The following is an 18,447-nucleotide window of genomic DNA, read 5'->3' on the forward strand; positions in this document are numbered from 1 at the left end:
TTTTACAGTGTGTGTGTGTGGGGGGAGGGCAGACAGGATATGCCATGTTACACATGTGGATGTCAAAGTATCATTTCTGTTTTTTTTAACATGTTTGTTTTGGGGATCTAACTCAGATCATCAACTTTCCCAGCAAGTGCCGTTACCTGCCGAGTAGTCTTTCTAGTCCCAATTTAAGCAATTTTTAAATGTCTATCTATTTATTTATTACGTACACACTGTTCTGCTTGCATGCCAGAAGAGAGCACCAGATTTCATTGTAGATAGTTGTAGGCCACCATGTGGTTGCTGGGAATTGAACTCAGTACCTCAGGAAGAGCAGCCAGGGCTCTTAACCTGAGCCATTTCTCCAGCCACCCTCTCTAGCCCATTTAAGAGCTTTACATACTCAATTCTTGTAAGATGAGTGACTCATAGAAGTTGGGGCAGTTTTAGATTTTTCAATTTAAAATTCACAGAATGGAGCTGGGCATGGTGGCTCACTCCTTTAATCCCAGTACTTTAGAGACAGAGGCAAGAAGATCTCTGTGAGTTTGAGGCTAGCCTACCCTACAGAATTGGGTTCCAGACAGCCAGGACTACATTATGAGACCCTATCTTCAAAAAAGAAAGGAAAAGAATAGGTAATAAGGAAATATATAAAATGATCTTAGCATAAAAATGATTATTTTGAGCTGTGTAGTGGTGGCCACACTCCTTTTTAATTCCAGCACTCAGGAGGCAGAGGCAGGCGTATCTGAGTTTTAGTCCTGCCTGGTCCAAAAATTGAGTTCCAGGACAGCTAGGGTTACTCAATCACCTTCCACCCCAGGGAAAAAAAAGTTTGGAAAAGAGTGACCTGTGTTGTTTAGATAATCTTGACTTTTAAATGCCTAAGGACTTTAACTGATTGCTGTTGAAGAATTCTTCAAGTAGGTGTTCAAAAAGTCTTCTGAATGTCACTTTTCAGCTATGATGTTTGTGTCTCTGTCACTTCCTGAGGTCATGGCAGCTGTCAGTATTCCTTGAAGAAAGCTGTGATTGTTTTACTCACTAACGATATTTGTGAAAATAGAATTCATTATTCCAGCAGGTGATTTACAAATAGTACACCCTTTTAAGCAAACCATGGGAGAACAAGGCGTGGCCTTTGTTAACTGAACACTTGTACATCTGTTAGAAGGTGTGGTTTCTGTGCTGTGGAGAGAGTGTGCAGCTTGACTCTTGCTGGTCTACCTATCTTCACTTGAGGCTTGCATGATGCCAAGAGACTATATAGAAAAGCTTTGCTTTATTACTGTGTACAAACTGTGGTTCCGGCAGCAAGATCTGTTCATGCTGCAGAGTGATGAGGCATTCAAGAGCATGAACACAGAACAACAGAATAGCAAAAACTGGAGCCTGTTCAAAGCAAGTAACACTGTTCCATTGGTAATACTTCTTTTTTCTTTAAATAAAATTATGGCCAAATAGACTGAAGAAGTGATGTTGCTAGCTGTTTGTGGCATGATTAATAAAAGCCTAGAGACAGAAATTAGAGTTCAACTTGAAGTCAGAAAAACAAAACAGCCAGCCATTGGCTCTTATCTCTACCTCAGTCTGAAATGGCGATCCTACCTCCAGGAATCTCAGAATGAGACTGAGCTGAGACCTGTCTCCTCCCGTTTTATATTCCTCTCTAGTGCTGGCATGCACCACTACTGCCCAGTTTCTATGTCAAACTAGTGTGGCTACGGGATTGAAGGTGTGTGTCACCACTGCCTGTCTGTAAGGCTGATCAGTGCAGCTGTTTTGCTCTCTGAACTTCGGGCAAGCTTTATTTTAAAATACAAATGAAATATCACTACAGCTGTTCATTCCTGCGCTGATTCTACCCTTCTTCTCTGCCTCCTTTGCATTGATTATAGCATGAATAATGAGTAAAGTATTTGAGGAGTGTCGGTGGTTCTATAAAGCACAGTTACATACTGAGTATGTAAAAGACTAATGAGTTTTTAAAAATAGATATAAATTATTTTGACTTAAGAACTTCCAATAAAATATGTATGTGGCAATATGTTCTCATTTGGGAATTTTTACCTAGGAATAGAATTACTACTAGATAGACTTTCCAGAAAGGCACTGATAGCATCTTTATTTATTTTTGTTTGTGGGGAGGTTGTTTGTTTGTTTGTTTTTCCTTTTAGGATTCCTCTGTGTATCCCTGGCTGTCCTGGAACTTGTTCTGAAGACCAGGCAGGCCTTGAACTCAGAGATCCTCCTGCCTCTGCCTCCCAAGTGCTAGGATTAAAGATATGTGCCTTCATGCCTGGCCTGATATTTTATTAAGATTCTCTATAATGAGTTTTGCCATCTTTCATTAAATTCATGCAGTACTGATGGGGAACAGAAGAGGACATCACATCCCTGAAGTTACAGACAGTTATGAGCCTCTGAATTGATCCCAGGTCCTCTGGAAGAACAGAATAGCTGGAGCTCTTAACTACTGATTTTTCTCTCCAACTCCTTGTATCCCCTTCTTGATAATAACTTCATTGTTGGACAGAAGAAGTTGGAGAAAATGTTCATTCCCTTGTATATTCTTTAATGTAATAAAAGATTTCTGTTAAGTTTTGCTATTGGAGAATACTCAAAATGAGGATGACTTAGACATAGTGTTTGGTTACTGTTAAGAAGTCATCAAGTATTCAAATGTTCTTAGATTAGCTGCTGATGTTATTTCAATTGCCTGTCCAGAGATGGTCTGTATACTATTAGTATCCCAACTATCTGAACTATTCTTGAGATATGCAGAGATCATGGGCTTGGCTCTATCTAGTAGCTCAGGGGAATAAGAGGACTTACTATTAATGTCAGAAGTACACTTTTGAGAAATTGAGAAAACAGCAAACAATACAAAACAATCTAAAGCTTCATTTTTAACCCTTGTCTGTATGTTAGTAATAAAATTCAGGGTTGGTATATCTAGCTACTCAGCATTTATTAGTATAGGTTGACAGCTGAATAATTTTCATGTTAATCAGTCAGATGATAATAGACAAAAATATAAAGAGAAAAGTGAACTTTATTGCAGAGACCAGCCAGCAAAAGAACACAGATGATATTAAAAGATTAGAGGTCTTTGGTAGGGGTTGTAAGGACCTCAGCATCTATAGAAAAGGCAAAACATGCCAGGGCTGCATGGATATAGGCTTGTCGCAGCTCTGTGGGCCTACCATTGTGGGCCTTACAGTGCTCAGTCTTTTTGTGACTGTGTTCATGACATGCTGAGTGGTTTCTGGAAACAGATAAGGAAGAACATGTATGTCCTGTTGATAAACTTGAGATAATTTTTTTTTCTTTTTCTTTTTTTTTTTTTTTAGATAAGATTTCTTTGTAGCTTTGGTGGCTTTTCTAGAACTCCCTCTTGTAGACCAGGCTGGTCTTGAACTCACAGAGATCTGCCTGCCTCTGCTTTCTGAGTGCTGGGATTAAAGGTGTGTGCCATCACTGCCTGGCCTGAGATAACTTCTTATAATAATCCTAGTAACTCAGTTTCTGTAGGAACTTTAGTCTGTGTAAAATAGTCCCACATGGGTGAATGAGACTGACCGCATATGTTACTGAGCAAATAAGTCCTGAAGTGTTGTTACTGTTGTACTCTTGGGTTTTGTTTTTGTGACCTTAAATCAGGGTATAAATTGTCTTGTATATTATCTTCATCCAAATCATTTAAGATAACCAGGCTATCTACAAAACATGTAGTAAAACAAACAAATGACATGATCAAGAATGAACAGCTAGTGATAAAATGACTGACTTGTATGCTGTCATACCCCTGAATGAACCATGTTTTGCTGTGGAGGCTATAGTGGCACTGAGGCCTGCTATTTCAGAATATCCCATATTACAATATCCATTGGAGGCCTGGAAAGCTTGTTAGGATATGTTTTTTAATATCACCTTCCAAATGCCTTCACTTCCTTCCTTACTTTAAAATGTATAGGTTTGAGAATAGTTGATGGCTGTCGCTTCTAATTTTTGTATGTATTTTCACATCTGAATTTAAAATACTTTTTCCACTTAATCCAGGGGAAAACCTGAGTAGGTTTTATCTTAACCAAAGCCCTTAACTGGAAGAATATGGCAGAAGGGTTCATGTGAAAGAGACCTATGACAATTAGACAGGGAAAGTTCACAAGCCAAGAAATGAAGACAACCTCATAAAATACTTTTTTTTCTTTCTTTTTCTTATTTAGTTTTTCAAGACAAAGTTTCTCTGTGTTACAGCTCTGGCTGTCCTACAATTCACTTTGTGTACCAGGCTGTCCTCACACAGAGGCCATGGAGATCTGCCTGCCTCTGCCTCCCGAGTTCTAGAATTAAAGGCATGCAAGTTTTTTGATATAATAAAGAAATATAATAATATTTCTTTGGAATGGAACCTAGGACCTTATTTGTGGTAGGCAAGCATTCAAACTCTGCGCTTTAGTCCCTGATACTGTAAGTGAAGAATTTATATTATTTTGAAATGTAGTTCAGGTTCGCCTAGAATTATGTAGCCAAGAATAGTATGACACTGCCTCGAAAAGAACCAGCTTTTCTTGAACTACACAACACCGTTAGCACCTGTTTCTACAGTGTCTTAAGGGGAAATTTAGAAGAAACTAGCCTTAATTGTTGTGGTTTGAGTTTGCATCCATTGTCATAAAAACCAGCTATCCACCTAGCACAAATGTCTGTTGTGGAAGTGGAATTAGAAATGTCACTTGGTTTTGTATACTAAGAAAACACAGTTTGAAATTAACATGGGCCGCGACCATACATTACATATTTGGTTCTGATTATTGCTTATTTAGAATTAATAGTATTGGCCCGGAAAAAAGTTTATTAATTTGAATATTCAACATGTGACATGTTTTCTGCTTTGCTTCATTAACACTTTTTTTGTTCTGTTTTGTTTTAAGTCTCTTGTTTTCAGCAGCCACTGTAAAGCAGTGAGTGGCTACTCCGACCAGGTCGTCCATCAACGGAGATCAGCTACCTCCTCACTTCGTTGCTGCCTGCTCACTGAGCTGCCATCTTTTTTATGTGTGGCCAGTCCACGAGTAAGTCTCACAGGAGAGAAGAAATAAAATGGATAACGCTGTTTAAAAAAAAAGAGCGAGTACTTGGGGTAGTTGTTTGGTTCTTGTAAAACTTACCAGTTCTGGTTTGTTAAAAGAAACGAGCTGGCTGGCATGGCTATCTACTTGTGATCCCAGGACATTGCGGGGGGAGGGGGGGACCACGGGGACACAGGACACACTTATGAGTTCAAGGCAAAACTGAATTGCATAGAAGACCTATTTCGAAAGAATTTAAAAACAGAAGAGCTTCCATGATTCTGTCCTTGAAATGTTTAGAATTTAGTGTGTTGGGTGGTGGTTGCTACTTTTGATTAAGTCAGAGGCTGTAAACTGTAATAGGACAAGCCATCTGTCAGAAAGATTACCATCCAACAGCAGGGCCAGGAGAAAAGGAAGCTGTTTGTCACCTGCTTTGAGTTTGTTTTAAGGTTGTCATAGGATGGTGGCTCAGTAGAAGAATTCAGCTGACCTTATCCTAGTTTCCCAGCCCCGTGCTTTCTCACTTCCTTAGTGGCCTTGCTGGGACCGTGGCTCCCAGGTGTGCTCCATCTGCACAGTGGCTGCTGTGTTTCACTCACCATTCAGGAGTTAAGCTTTTCTTTCCCAGGGGCCGTGGTAGGGGTGTGGTATTTCTGTTGTTGTTTCAGTTCTGAGCGGATCTCTTTATCTTCCCATGCCCTGTTTATTCAAACAGTACTCTCAGGATTGCTGACCAACAGCTCTGAGAGGCTTCCCTTGGTTCTCTAGGTTGGGTACTCTGCCTCCCTCTTCCATTTCCTTTCTTTTCCCCATTGATCGTGGCTGGACAAGATTTCTCCCTATTCCATGAAGAAATATAAGGGAGAAAGGCAGAATAGCGATGTGACCTGACTTAAGTGTTTGGAGAAGAGAACACCTTTCTGTTTGTCCAGCATGCTGTTTTCTTGTGCTCCTGGGAAAACTGAGTTAGCTAAAGAGCTCGTTCCCTTTTATGCTTTTATCTTGTTCCTCCACTCATCCCAAATGTTCTATTTCACAGTTCTTCCAAAAAAGAAACTTTTATGTCTTTGCTGGAAGCATTTGTCTACCATTATTTTTTTTATCAGTTTGCATACTTTATTAAATGTACCCAAAGAGAATCTGACAAAGGTCTAAAGAAAGATGAAGTCCTGAGTCCCATGGGCTGCTGCCCACCTAGATTTCTGTCTACTGGTCCTATGCTGTGTGACCTTAATTCCCATGCCATTCTCAACCCTGTTTGCTGTATATTTATGGAAGAAGTATTTGGAATCTGTATGTATTTTGTTACTCCAGAGCATTCTTAGAACCTAAAGTTGTTGAGGGAAATGTATTTTGTATAAAAGTATCTAAAGCTGGGTATTGTGGAAACAGCCTGCAGGCTTCACTGTTGCATGGTTGATTTCATTCTCTTTTAACCTGATCTCTGTACCAAGATCCTAAGAGAAGAAGCTTAGGTTTCTGGGAGAGGAATGCCAAAACTATTCGTAGTATGTCAGAGCCAATAAAAGCCACTAAATCATTATGTATGTAAAATTGTCTTTATGCACTTAAGAAATATTTGTTAACTCTCAAGACTCCCTAAATCTTTATGATTTGGTGTTCCCAAAATTAGAAATTTAAACCAAAAATATAAAAAATAATCTTGGCCTGAAGCTGAGTGGCTTCTATCCCTATCATTCTCACATTTGGTTGGTTAAGGCAAGAGAGTTGTAAGTTCAAGTCAAGCCTTGTCTCACAAGGAAAGGAAGAGAGAAAAACAAAGAAAATAGCGTTTTTACTGGGCTGTTCTGCTAGCCATGTCTATCTAATGGCGCTCTTCCTCTAAAGAATAATTAAGCTTGAAGGAAATTGTAATAGCTATGAATCTGTGGTGGCTATCAGGAAATAGTAGAAAATTGACCGCCCTCTTTTGCTACGTAGTCTCTTTCCTCATATTTGCAGAACTTTCTCATACAGCATGTACTGAACATGAAAATAGTAATTATACCATGATTCTGAGGACATGAGGCTTCTAACCGTATCTGAATAATTTATACACGTATAATTAGGCTTCGCCTTTCATATCAGTCTTGGGACTAATAAAGTGATATTTCATAAGATGCCTTCCATTCTACTGATCTTAAACATTTGATGAGGAAAGAGAAATTGATTTCCTTGGAGCCTTGATTGGCCTACTACTTCTAGAAGTCATTTCCCTGCTGTGCTGGGGTAACCACCACTAAGGAAGGAACTGTTTGTCAGTAGCTGAGAAATAGTTCTACAAGGTTAGTAGAGTAAAGAAGATCCTGGGCATTCATCATACCAAAACCCAGAAATGTTTGGAGCAGTCACGCTCCCATAGCCAGAGCAGGAACACACATGTCAAGAAGGACGCCCTAAGTGCTTGACAAAGCAGCTCCTCAAACTACAGTAGTTTAGGGTGTTAATGAAGCAAAGCATGGGATTAGCATGTGGGACTTGCAAAGGAAACAGCCTTTTGACATTGTGATATGATACTGTCATGTACAAAAGAGTTGGGTTTTATTTGTAGCTGTCCGTGAATGCTCCTGGCCTGCAAGCACAGGTTGAATATGCTTGGACTAGACGCAGGATGCATTTCCATTGTGGGGAGGGAAGAATGGTATGTCATGGCTCATTGCTGCTATTTCTACACCGTCAGGTTTTGTAGAATGAGTCCAAGCTGTCTAGGATGGAGCTAATTTATAAACAGGATTTATTCTAAGTAGAAGTGAACTCCTTTGCTCTTTTGGACCTCAGAAGTATACTACTCACAGACTATGGTATTCTCTAATTTCATGTATATCTTGAAAAACTTAAAAAAAAAATCGTGTCTTGGGTTCAATTCCCTGCACCATGTGGTGACTCATAACTGATCACTGTAATTCCAAGGACTCTGACACCCTCTAGACCTCCATGGATATTAGGCACACATATTGTGCATATGCATACATGTTGAGAAAAAAAGTATTTAAGAAAGAATTGTGCTTTATATTCAGCACTGGACTTAGAAGGATGTTGGCAACATTGAAAGTTTATAACTGAAAACATTTTGGTTTTTAAAGGAACGTCTAGATACGAGTCCTTAGCAGGAGAACATTCTGCCTGTGTCACTGGTCTTTCATTGTCCTTCATTCTCAGCAACTGGTTTCTGACTTTCTGTCTCGAGATTATAACAAAGTCTTGATTCCAATCTGAGTTCTGTTTTGTACTAGAAAATAAGGGGAAATTAGAGGATTTGTCTCTAAGTGTAGAATACACAAAGTCAGTCTCCTCTATCTGAAGCCTGTAATTCCAGAACTCAGGAAACTAAGGCAGGAGGATTATAAGTTCCAGGATAGCTAGACTACATGAGAGATCCACCTCACCAGAAAAAAGAAAGAAAAAAAAAGTCTCAGGATAAAAAAGAAAGAAAAAAAAAGTCTCAGGATGTAACTCAGTGAAAAAGCCCTTACATGAGCAATTCTATAGGCTCAGTCCCCATTCAAGGGGTGATGTGATCTGGATGGAAAATTGAGTGTTTACTGTTTTTCACGTTTAGGACTGCATGCTATTTGAGCATATGTAGAATCTTCCCATAAGGTTGAAACTACTGCTTTAATCACTTTTTTTGGGGGTGGGGGGTGTTGTTTCAAGTGAGGGTTTCTCAGTGTGTAATAGTCCCCACTGTTCTATAACTTGCTCTGTAGACCAGACTGGCCTTGAACTCACTGAAATCTGCCTGCCTCTGCCTCCCAAGTGCTGGGATTAACGTCGTGTGCCACCACCCGGCTGCTTTAATCATTTTTATAGAAGTACAGCTGTTAGAAATTTTGAGGTAATGTGACTCACATCCTACATGAGAGATGCTTGCTCTGGCCGAAAGTCACAAGCTATTTTAGAGAGAGATACAGTTTTTGTAAACCTGCTTTGTATTTCCATCTTTATAAGTATTCATGGAAAAATAAAGTGAGCGAGAAGGAAAACAACAGAAAATATTCTGGAGGAAGCAAAATAGTAAGACTTTCTAGTACTTGTCTGCATAAAACTGGTTTTACCATGAGCAAGTTTGAGAGCTCTGGGCCCTTTGCTGTGGCCTTAGGTAGTTTTGCAACTGAACTGTAGATGGCACTGCTCCCTAACAAATTCAGTTCCTCTCCCTCTTCAGCTAGTGCTATTCATTTTCTGGCTATTGATAAACGAGACTGGCCTACTCTTGGTTACTCAGTGGCTCTTAGCAAGAGCACCTGCAACCCCATGTTCAACTAGCAGCATTGTCTAGGCTTGGCTTCATAGGCTGGGGTGTTTGTTTAACCAAGATCAAAATAGGTTCCCCCTCCTCTAGATATGCATCTGTCATCTGCTCCCGTCAAGGTTCTTCAGCATATCCAGACTTGAGGATCGCAGCTCCAAAGGATGATTCACATGAAAATAAGCAGTCAGTAGCAAAACAGATTTTCCAAGTATTTGTTTTACAGGAAATAATAGAACTGCCTAACTAGGTACTGTAAATGCTCTGTGTTCTGATCGCTCCCACAGCCTGGCTCTTTAGACACTCTTTACTCTTGATACCAACTTTCTCCCCATCTCTGTCTACTTTAAGCTCTGTCTAATTTACTGCTTATACTGATGGACTTTTACCATTTCATCATCTTGGACTTGGTGGTCACCTCAGCCTTTTTCACAAAAGGATGAACCTGTGTTTCCAAGTTGGCAAAGTACCCTTTCTCCCTTGGGAAGGCCTCATTTTAGTTTCATTAGGCTGTACTGTATGGTGACATAATAGTTTTTTGCAGTCTCTGTCTTAGCCAGGAAATGCATCCGCTCCTTGCTGGTGATTGCTTCTCTCTATCCTTTATGTTCCATAGTCCTTCTCCAGCATGGCTTGAAAGAAGGCTTACCTTCTTTTCCATTAGGGAGCTATTCATGAGAAATATTGATAAAGTTTTGCCACGAAAACGTTACCCGATAGCTTCAGGTATAGCCAGGTAGTGGTGGCATATGCCTTTAATCCCAGCACTCAGGAGGCAGAGGCAGGCAGATCTCTGAGTTTGAGGTCAGCCTGGTCTTCAGAGGGAGTTCCAGGACAGCTAAGATACATAGTGAGACTCTATCTCAAAAAAAAAGATAGCATCAGGTATGTCTGACCAATGCTGTAGTCCTTTGATGATGTCTGCCCATCTCCGACTTTCTTTCTGGCATCACCATTATGATGTGATCCATAGTTCTTTGTCAAGGACAACATCTAGTAGTGAGTGTGAGTAGTAAATGTATATTGAGATTAGAATGCTGTCACATTAGCATCCTAGTCTATCTGCATGCTCCAGTTTCTTTTTGTATCTCATGATTATAGGCTTGTGATATGAGAGATTATCATTTTATCCAGAGAAATGCTCTGAGTCAGTCCTTGGCATCATCTTATTTTATTAGTTGAGGAAATTTAAAGCTGGTAGCCTGAGATTATCCTCATTGCTCTGATTTCAGAGTCTGGGCCTAGGGATGAAGCTCAGTAGTTGGTAGAGTGCCTGCTTAGTATTCACAAGCCTGAAATTTGCCTATCCCATGCTAGGTAGTGAAGGTAATAGGATCATTTGTTCAAGGTCATCCTTGGCTTCTTGTCGATTTGGAGGCCGTCCTAGGCTACATGAGATCCTGTCTCAGAAGCAAAGAAAAGAAAAGAAAGGTTGAAGTTCCCTCAAGACTTAATTAATGTGTATATAAAAATGTAGAAGTATTTGATTATCTGTGGATTTTGCCTTGCAGGTCACCGCAGTGCCGTTGGATTCTTACTGTAATGACAGAAGTGCAGAGTATGAGAGACGAGTTCTGAAGGAAGGAGGGAGTCCCGCTGCCAAGCAGTGTTTGTTGAATGGGGCTCCTGAGCTTGCTGCAGATTGGCTAAATCGCAGGTCACAGTTCTTCCCAGAGCCAGCTGGAGGGCTGTGGAGCATCAGGCCCCAGAACGGCTGGTCTTTCATCAGAATTCCAGGTAAGTTTTCTGCTCCCTTGGGGCATATTCCCAGCTATGGCAAGAGAAGAATGGAGGAAAAGGCCCATGTGATAATTTCCAATGTGTGGTATTCAGAGTACGTGAGGTTTTTTTCTCTCTCTCTCCTTCCACCTGTTATTTATAGGTAAAAATACAAGTAACTTGTGTCTTGGGTGGAAAGCTGAGAAGAGAAATGTTTCTAGATTTGTTCTTGAGCTCTCTCCTTTGATAATGAAGTAATACCATTCTTTTTTTTAAGGGGTGGAGGTTAGAGTGCTCATGGGTAGAGTGCTTATTTAGCACCAGGGCCTGGGCTCCACCCGCCTCAGAGCCCTCCCTCCTCAATGGCACGCACACACACATACAGAGTTTAGGGAAGGCCTCAGATCAAATGAGTGCAGTTGTCTTGTGCCGTTGCCAGTGAAATGAATGAGAATGTCGTCACTCCCAGAGAGCCTAGTTTAGTAGCACAAATAGTGTCCTGCACAAGGCCTAGAGATCTAAATGATAACAAGAGGAAAAACAGTATGTTTTGTGCCAAAACACTAGCAGATTCCCAGACCCCCTGGTGTCAAGGTTCAGGGTTGAAAGGAAACCAGATTTTCATCTTTGCTTTAGTGAGGCTACACTTGAGGAAGTTGCACAGAGGGTCCACAGACTGATGCACTTTCCACCTGCTGCAGAGTGTAGCTCAGAGCTACCATGTTAGCTTGATTGTACAGATTCTTTGATATCTTGATTGTATTCTTGTTGAAATTTAATGGAAGCATACTAGGACTGTGCTCTCAAGGGGAGCATCTGCTCTAAGTGACGGCTGGATTCCTATGTAGAAATCTGCTTGTTTCTTGTCTGACAGTTTTGTGTCATCCTGTTGATAGCCCTTTAGAGTGCTTTGACTGTGTGTGAAATCTGTATTGCATATTGCATATGGAAAGTTAAGGGGAAATCCAGGAGTAAAACAGAACAGAATGGACACCACAGACATATAGGTAGGGGGGAAGCAAGATAGACCATATTTCTTTTTCCTTCGTTCTGGTGCTTTAGTTCCCAGTATAGGAGAAGAAGGCTTATTGCTGGCGCTGTGGGAATCTCTTGTGGCTTTTCCTGTTCTTTGAAAGAAAAATGGACCTTGTTTAAATAGCAGGAAGTGTCTGAGTTCTTTTCGCATCGATAAAAAGCACCAGCCTCACTGGCTGTTTACTGTGAGAACCGACGAGCTCCTCACTGACCCCATTGTGCTCTGTGGAGTAGCTGGGGTGGGGTAGGGCTGGGGAGGGTATCATTTGAACCTCTCTGTGTTTTATCTCTTTCTTCTATACTTTTACATTTTTTTTGTTTATACTATACTTTTACATTTTTGTTTGTTTGTTTGTTTCCCTGGGAAAGGTGGAGTCTTTTACGTTCTTTGAAAGACTGACCAAAATTTCTGAGTTTCATACCTTGATTGCTTCTGCAGGCTTCAGCCTTTCAGAGTCTTCTTTCCTTGGAGAAGAGAGATATTTATAGTCTTTCTGTCCTGTCCTTGTCCTAAGTAAGCTATGGAGAGTAAGAACTTGTATTTAAATGTAAATACCATAGGATTGCTGGAAAGATTATGAGAGAGGATAGATAGGTCTGGTTGTTCCAGTATTATTTGAGGTCCTATTTTGAAGAATGGGTTGGGGCTGGGTTTGACTAGACAGAATCTGCTTGATTTCTTCCGAATTAGTCTTCTCCTGGCTCTGTTCCCCACTTAGCCACAGATGGTGTTTTTGTACAGCATACCTTAGTTGCTCTTAAAAATTGAGTGATGTATGCCAGTCCCCAAAGATACCAGTGTATGCCAGACAGTGGTGGCACACGCCTTTAATCTCAGCATTCGGGACACAGAGGCAGGTGGATCTCTATGAGTTCGAGGCCAGCCTGGTTTATAAGCACTAGTTCCAGGACAGGCTCTAAAGTTACAGAGTAACCCTGTCTCAAAAAGAAAGTTACCAGTGCACTAAGGACAAACGCAAGACATTGATTTGATCTGTGTAGCACACTCACTTGAGAACTCAGAAATATTTTTGTTTACTTAAGTGTTTTATCCTCTTGGTTTAAGTCTGTTTCTTTGGGGACTTTGCTTTCAAAATAGTTCGACCAGCTAAGGATGTAGCTCACTGATAAGTCTCTTACTTGCATGTATGAGCCCTATATTTGACCCCCAGTACTACAAAAACAAAGACAACCCAGTTCTAGTACACCTTCCTCCACCTCCCTCAGCTACACAGTGGCAAACTGGCAGCACTTGCTGCTTCTGTGTGTTTGAGTCCATCTTTGTGTGTATGTGTCTTTACCTCTGCATTTTTCTAATCCTAACATCAGTTCATTCTAGTTAGCAAACTAAAGAAACTCTGGAAAGTGGAAAGACTACTTAATCATGGTTTTTGAAGTCAATTAATAAGGGACTAGAGATAGCTCCCAGCTTAAGAGAATTCACTGCTACAGAGGACCCAGGTTTAGTTCCCAACACCCACATAGTGGCTTACAAAGTCCAAATCACCAGTTTTTTTAATTTCTGATGCTCTCTTCCGACCTTTGTGGGTACCAGGGCACGTGCATGGTATACATATATACATGCGGGCAAATAATCTTACTGTCTTAGGCTTACTATTGTGATGAAACACCATGACAAAAGTTACTTGGGAGGACAGGGTTTATTGGCTTATGCTTCCACAATACTGTTCATCATTTGAAGAAGTCAGAATAGGAACTGAAGCAGGGAAGGAATCTAGAGACTAGAGCTAATGCTGCAGAGGCCATGGAAGGGTGCTGTTTACTGGCTTGTTCAGCCTACTTTTTTTTATAGAACCCAGTACCACCAGCCCAGGGATTTCACCATCCACAATAGGCTGGCCACCACTAATTATAAAAATGCCTTACAGCCAGATCTTATGGAGGCATTTTCTCAACTGAAGTTCTCTGCTTTCCTGTAACTCTTGCTTGTGTTAAGTTGATATAAAACCAACCAGCACATATGCACAGAAGTAAACAAATCTTTTATTACAGAGTCAGTTGGTGCTTCTCAGAGTCTAGACACCATACAGATTTGTGTGTGCTCTGCTAGTAATGTGTTCTGAAGGGAGAGAGGACATAGCAGGTTGTGAAAATAGGAAAGCTTAGCTTGCCCATTCCCATTCAATTACTGAAAATTGTAAGGCTTAAAAAAAAAAAAAACTATCAAAATAAGGAGGCTCCTGACAATCCAGTAAAGAAGGGATTGTGAGGAGAAGTGAACTTCTTGGATTGTTCAGAAAACATTGCTGCCTGATCAGACTTGGAATTCCCACTGGCCTCCTTGTCTGGTGCCAGGGAGAAAGCTCAGCACTCGTTCCTGTCCTGCTGCAGTCATTTGATTGTGCTAGAAAGGAGACAGCAAAGAGAAGAGCATTTCAGTAATCTAAACAGGAGCAAACAAAGAGGCTGAACAAAGGTGTGGAGCACAGCAGCGGGGAGGGGAGGGAGGGCAGTGTGTCCTGGCAGCATTCCGAAGGTGGGAAAAGGGTGCAGTGCAGAGGAGTAAACATCCAGGACCCATAGCTTTGTAGCAAAAACAGAGCAGCTGGTGATTTGTTATGGTGCTGTCAGCACATCCGTTCTTGTTCAGTGTAGACAATAATTGTGTACTTGGCAAATAGTGGCAAGAATGACAGTTGAGAATTCTTGGACTACTGTCAGTACTTGGTCTTTGCAGTTCTGAAGAAAGAGCATGGTTCAACACCGGAAACTAAGGATAGACAGTTTGACTTAATAGTTTTTTTCTTTTACTTTTGGCAGGTAGTTGCCAGTGTAAAATTCTCTATATTGTTTCTCTTCTTTTTTGATGTGTGTTTCCCCAGCCACTTCCATATACACTCTTATGCAACCCCTCAAGCCTCCTTTCTTCCCCTCTTAATCAACAATTGTTCAGGGCATGTTTATGAATGGTCTGCAAACAGGAAACGCTCCTTCCTGGAATATGATGTGAGTGGATGGTACTCAATGAATGCCATGAAAACCTGTGAGTTAAGTGTGCTTAGTTTGGGAAGAGGAAAGAGTTAGTGAGTGAAAGCAGTTTCATTTCACAGAAGCCTGAAGTCTGTTATCTCTGAAAACCTGGGAGTAGGGCTCATTGAAAGAGCATATGACCCTGGAATTGATAGCCAGTTATTGGAGAGTGTCAAGGGTGGACACTTATTTGCATTTCTTGGTGTTTATTTTATCACCAGACATCTGCCCTTGTCTCTGTCTATTCTTACGCTTTTAGGACAAAATCTCTGTCTTAGCTACCATTTTGTGATAAGTGCAACTTATGAGAGAAAGCATTTAAGTGGGGGCTTACAGTTTTAGATGGTGAGTCCATGACCCGCCTGGGAGGGAGCATGGCAACAGGAAGACAAACATACTGCTGGAGCAGCACTTGAGAGTCTGCATCTTACCTGCAAGTTGGAATCAGAGAGAATGGACAGCTTGATGTGGCCTTTGGAAACCTCAGGACCCACCCCCAGTGACACCTCCTCCAACAAGGCCACACCTGCTAATCTCCCAAACAGTTCTTCTAACACGGAACCAAGCATTCATCTAAGTTTCATTCAAACCAGCATAAGCACCGAATTAGAAGCAACAAATTTCTAGAGTAAACAAAGGAGTAGAGTTTTGAGGTTACTTACAGCACACAACATACTTGTCACTGGTAGACAGCCTTGTGTACTTGGAATGTGGACTAAACACCTAATCGACACTGTCACCTAAGAGGCTGTCTTCAGCTCTTTCCTGGTCAGGATTTAACAGGGTTTTCCATTCTACCTCTCGAGCACTTTCCTGTTCTCATGAAGACAAGCATCCTGATTGCAGAAACTTTGACCGTATAGAGCTTTGCAGTGGGTGATTTGTTGCTTCAATTAAATAGTTTCCTCCCCCACCCCTTTTTTTCTTCCCAGGCAAGGAGAGTCTCATCACAGACAGTGGAAAGCTGTATGCCCTTGATATCCTGTTGACTCGACTCAAGTCTCAAGGACATAGAGTCCTTATCTACTCTCAGATGACCAGGATGATAGACCTGCTGGAGGTAGGAGAAGGAATCTTGGGGATCTAGGAGTCCTTGACATTTAATTTGGATAGGAATCTTATGTCCCTATAGTATCAGCCATAATTACTGGGAACACCCAAACCCTTCTTTGTGGTTTTACATTCTGTAGAAAGAGCAGAGTGCCCATTCCCCCAGTAATTGGAGGACTTCTGTTCTCTTCCCTTAGCCAATGAAATACAGTACTCTCCTTTTACAAGAGAAGAAATCCTACAATTTTAAAGCAAATCCAGTCTGGGAAGTCTGATTTCTGTATAGAAGTCAAGATTGGGGATTCAGTTTTTTGTTTTTGTTTTTTTTTTTTATGTTAAAAACCCAGGGAACAGCTATTCAAGCAGATTAAATTTAATGCATCTTGACTATTTGTTGCAGACATTGGAATGGGGTCTGAGAATTAGGATATTTAAAATTTCCTGAGATAATATTACTACTACAGCCATGGTTTACCACTGGGTTAGCTATGAAAGACAACTGTGTCTCATTACTTACAGAGTTAAGTTCTATTTTACTTTTTCTGAATGATGACTTATTTATGGACAAGGAGGCCATAAACATAGAAGGAAAAGAACAAGAGCAAATAGTCACAAACTACCAGAGTTAAGTCTTACAGGAAAGTTAGGAAAGGCTAAGGTATCTGGTGATCAGAACTGTGTAAATGGCTCACATTTTTTTCTTGGGTTTAATATATGAAAAGCTGTATATTCTAGCCTGCTACTTCAAGGAGTAGTGTTGAATAGAAGTTGTTCCTGTTCTAGAATAAGGAGATCAGGAACATGGTGGCACAGAAGGAATGAAGATAGCAAAAGGGAAGGCTGGGCAGTGAGATGACTCAGTTCATATGGACACTTACCACCAAGCCTGATGACAAGTTCAATTCCCACAACCCATGTGGTTGAGAGATGCAGTTTCTACAGATTGTCCTCTGACCTGTATGTGTGCATCTATGCGTGTATATATATTAATACACAAACAAATAATAAAACATTATTTTAAAAAGGAGCTGGACGTTTTGGGTTCTTTGGACGCCAAAGTTGGCTTGATAGATTTTGCAGGGTGTACTTATCCATTTTGTGGGCAGACTCCTTTTAATAATTTGGCAATTTCTTTTTAGCAAGAAATGTGATAAGCAACATCTGGGGTCAGTTTTGTCTAGATCTTAGATTTCATGCAGTACTTAGATTTTGGTACTTTTAACATGATGAACTTTCTGATTTGTTCCATGACATCACCTATATATAAGTGATGGGAAAGTCCTAACAAGTTTGAGCATAGAAGAGGTGATTAAGCCACTGTTGTAAATGCTTTCTTTTGATTAGTTGGCCTTTGCCCCAGTTTCCCATTTCCCCACATGCAGCTCAGAAAGTAGGACTGGGGCTTTATGTATGTTAGGTCAGTGATAGCCTTAGCCATGATTGGCCGTTAAATCTTAAATACTGTAAGGCTCTAACAGCAGCAGTTCAACTAAAAGAACTCTGCTCAGACCAAGTGATGCCAGTAGCCAAAACAAACCAGTCCTACAGTGAGGCTCCTCTTGGTTCTTGTGTACTTGCCTCGTCCTGAGGAGTTGGGGAAAGTACAGAGAAAGGCCTGAGAGATGACTCAGCTGAAGAGCACTGGCAGCTCTTCTAGAGGACGCAGGTTCAATTCCAAGCACCTACATGGCAGCTCACAACTGTCTCTGACTCCAGGCCCAAAGGATCCAATACCCTCTCTGGCCTGCACCAGCACCCCACAAATAAAATTCACACACATATATACAGGCAAAACCCCCAGACACATAAATTTTTTTTTAATTACTGAAAGAACAATACACAATGGGCTTAGTAAAGGTGACAAAAATTTTTCTTTTTCTATTGCTATATCAGAATTATATAGCATCTTAAAAATTGATTCATATTCAGAGAAGTTCCAAGGATCATGAGAGAGTAACCTCCAAGTTAGCTGTGACAGACCAAGATGAATATGCTTGGTTAATCTGTTATGGCCCTTAGTTTTGGAGTAGACTTAGTGGGTTATACTCACCTACAAAGCAGCTGAGAACTTTAAAATGCAGGTGGAGAATTATAAATTAAGAAAAAGCAGATTCACAACCCGAGTTTCACAGCTGAACCATTTTCTGCACTCCACACAAAACTCTTCTACTGCCATCTTTTTTTGTGGGGGGGAGATGCCCACCTCTTTGATATTTTCATAGTTACAGAGAGCTTTTAATTTTTATAGACAACTTACATTATGTCTGGGTTTCCTCTTTAGAGATTCATTCCTGTTACATAAGCAACTGAGTCTGAATTTAAAAGAAATACACCACT

The 18,447-nt window shown here is 40.7% G+C and overlaps 1 protein-coding gene across 1 annotated transcript in view; it reads left to right on the top strand.

Moving 5' to 3' along the window:
• Window positions 1-18,447, top strand: part of Ino80 (INO80 complex ATPase subunit) — a 117,473-nt gene that overhangs the window by 58,126 nt on the left and 40,900 nt on the right. Inside the window, exons 25-27 of the mRNA XM_085696449.2 lie at window positions 4,926-5,066; window positions 10,827-11,052; window positions 15,993-16,120. Coding sequence (XP_085552575.2) covers window positions 4,926-5,066; window positions 10,827-11,052; window positions 15,993-16,120 — 495 coding nt within the window. The remainder of the gene's footprint in view (window positions 1-4,925; window positions 5,067-10,826; window positions 11,053-15,992; window positions 16,121-18,447) is intronic.

Source organism: Myodes glareolus, chromosome 10 (assembly GCF_982192425.1).
Source record: "Myodes glareolus chromosome 10, mMyoGla1.1, whole genome shotgun sequence".
Lineage (NCBI taxonomy): Eukaryota > Metazoa > Chordata > Mammalia > Rodentia > Cricetidae > Myodes > Myodes glareolus.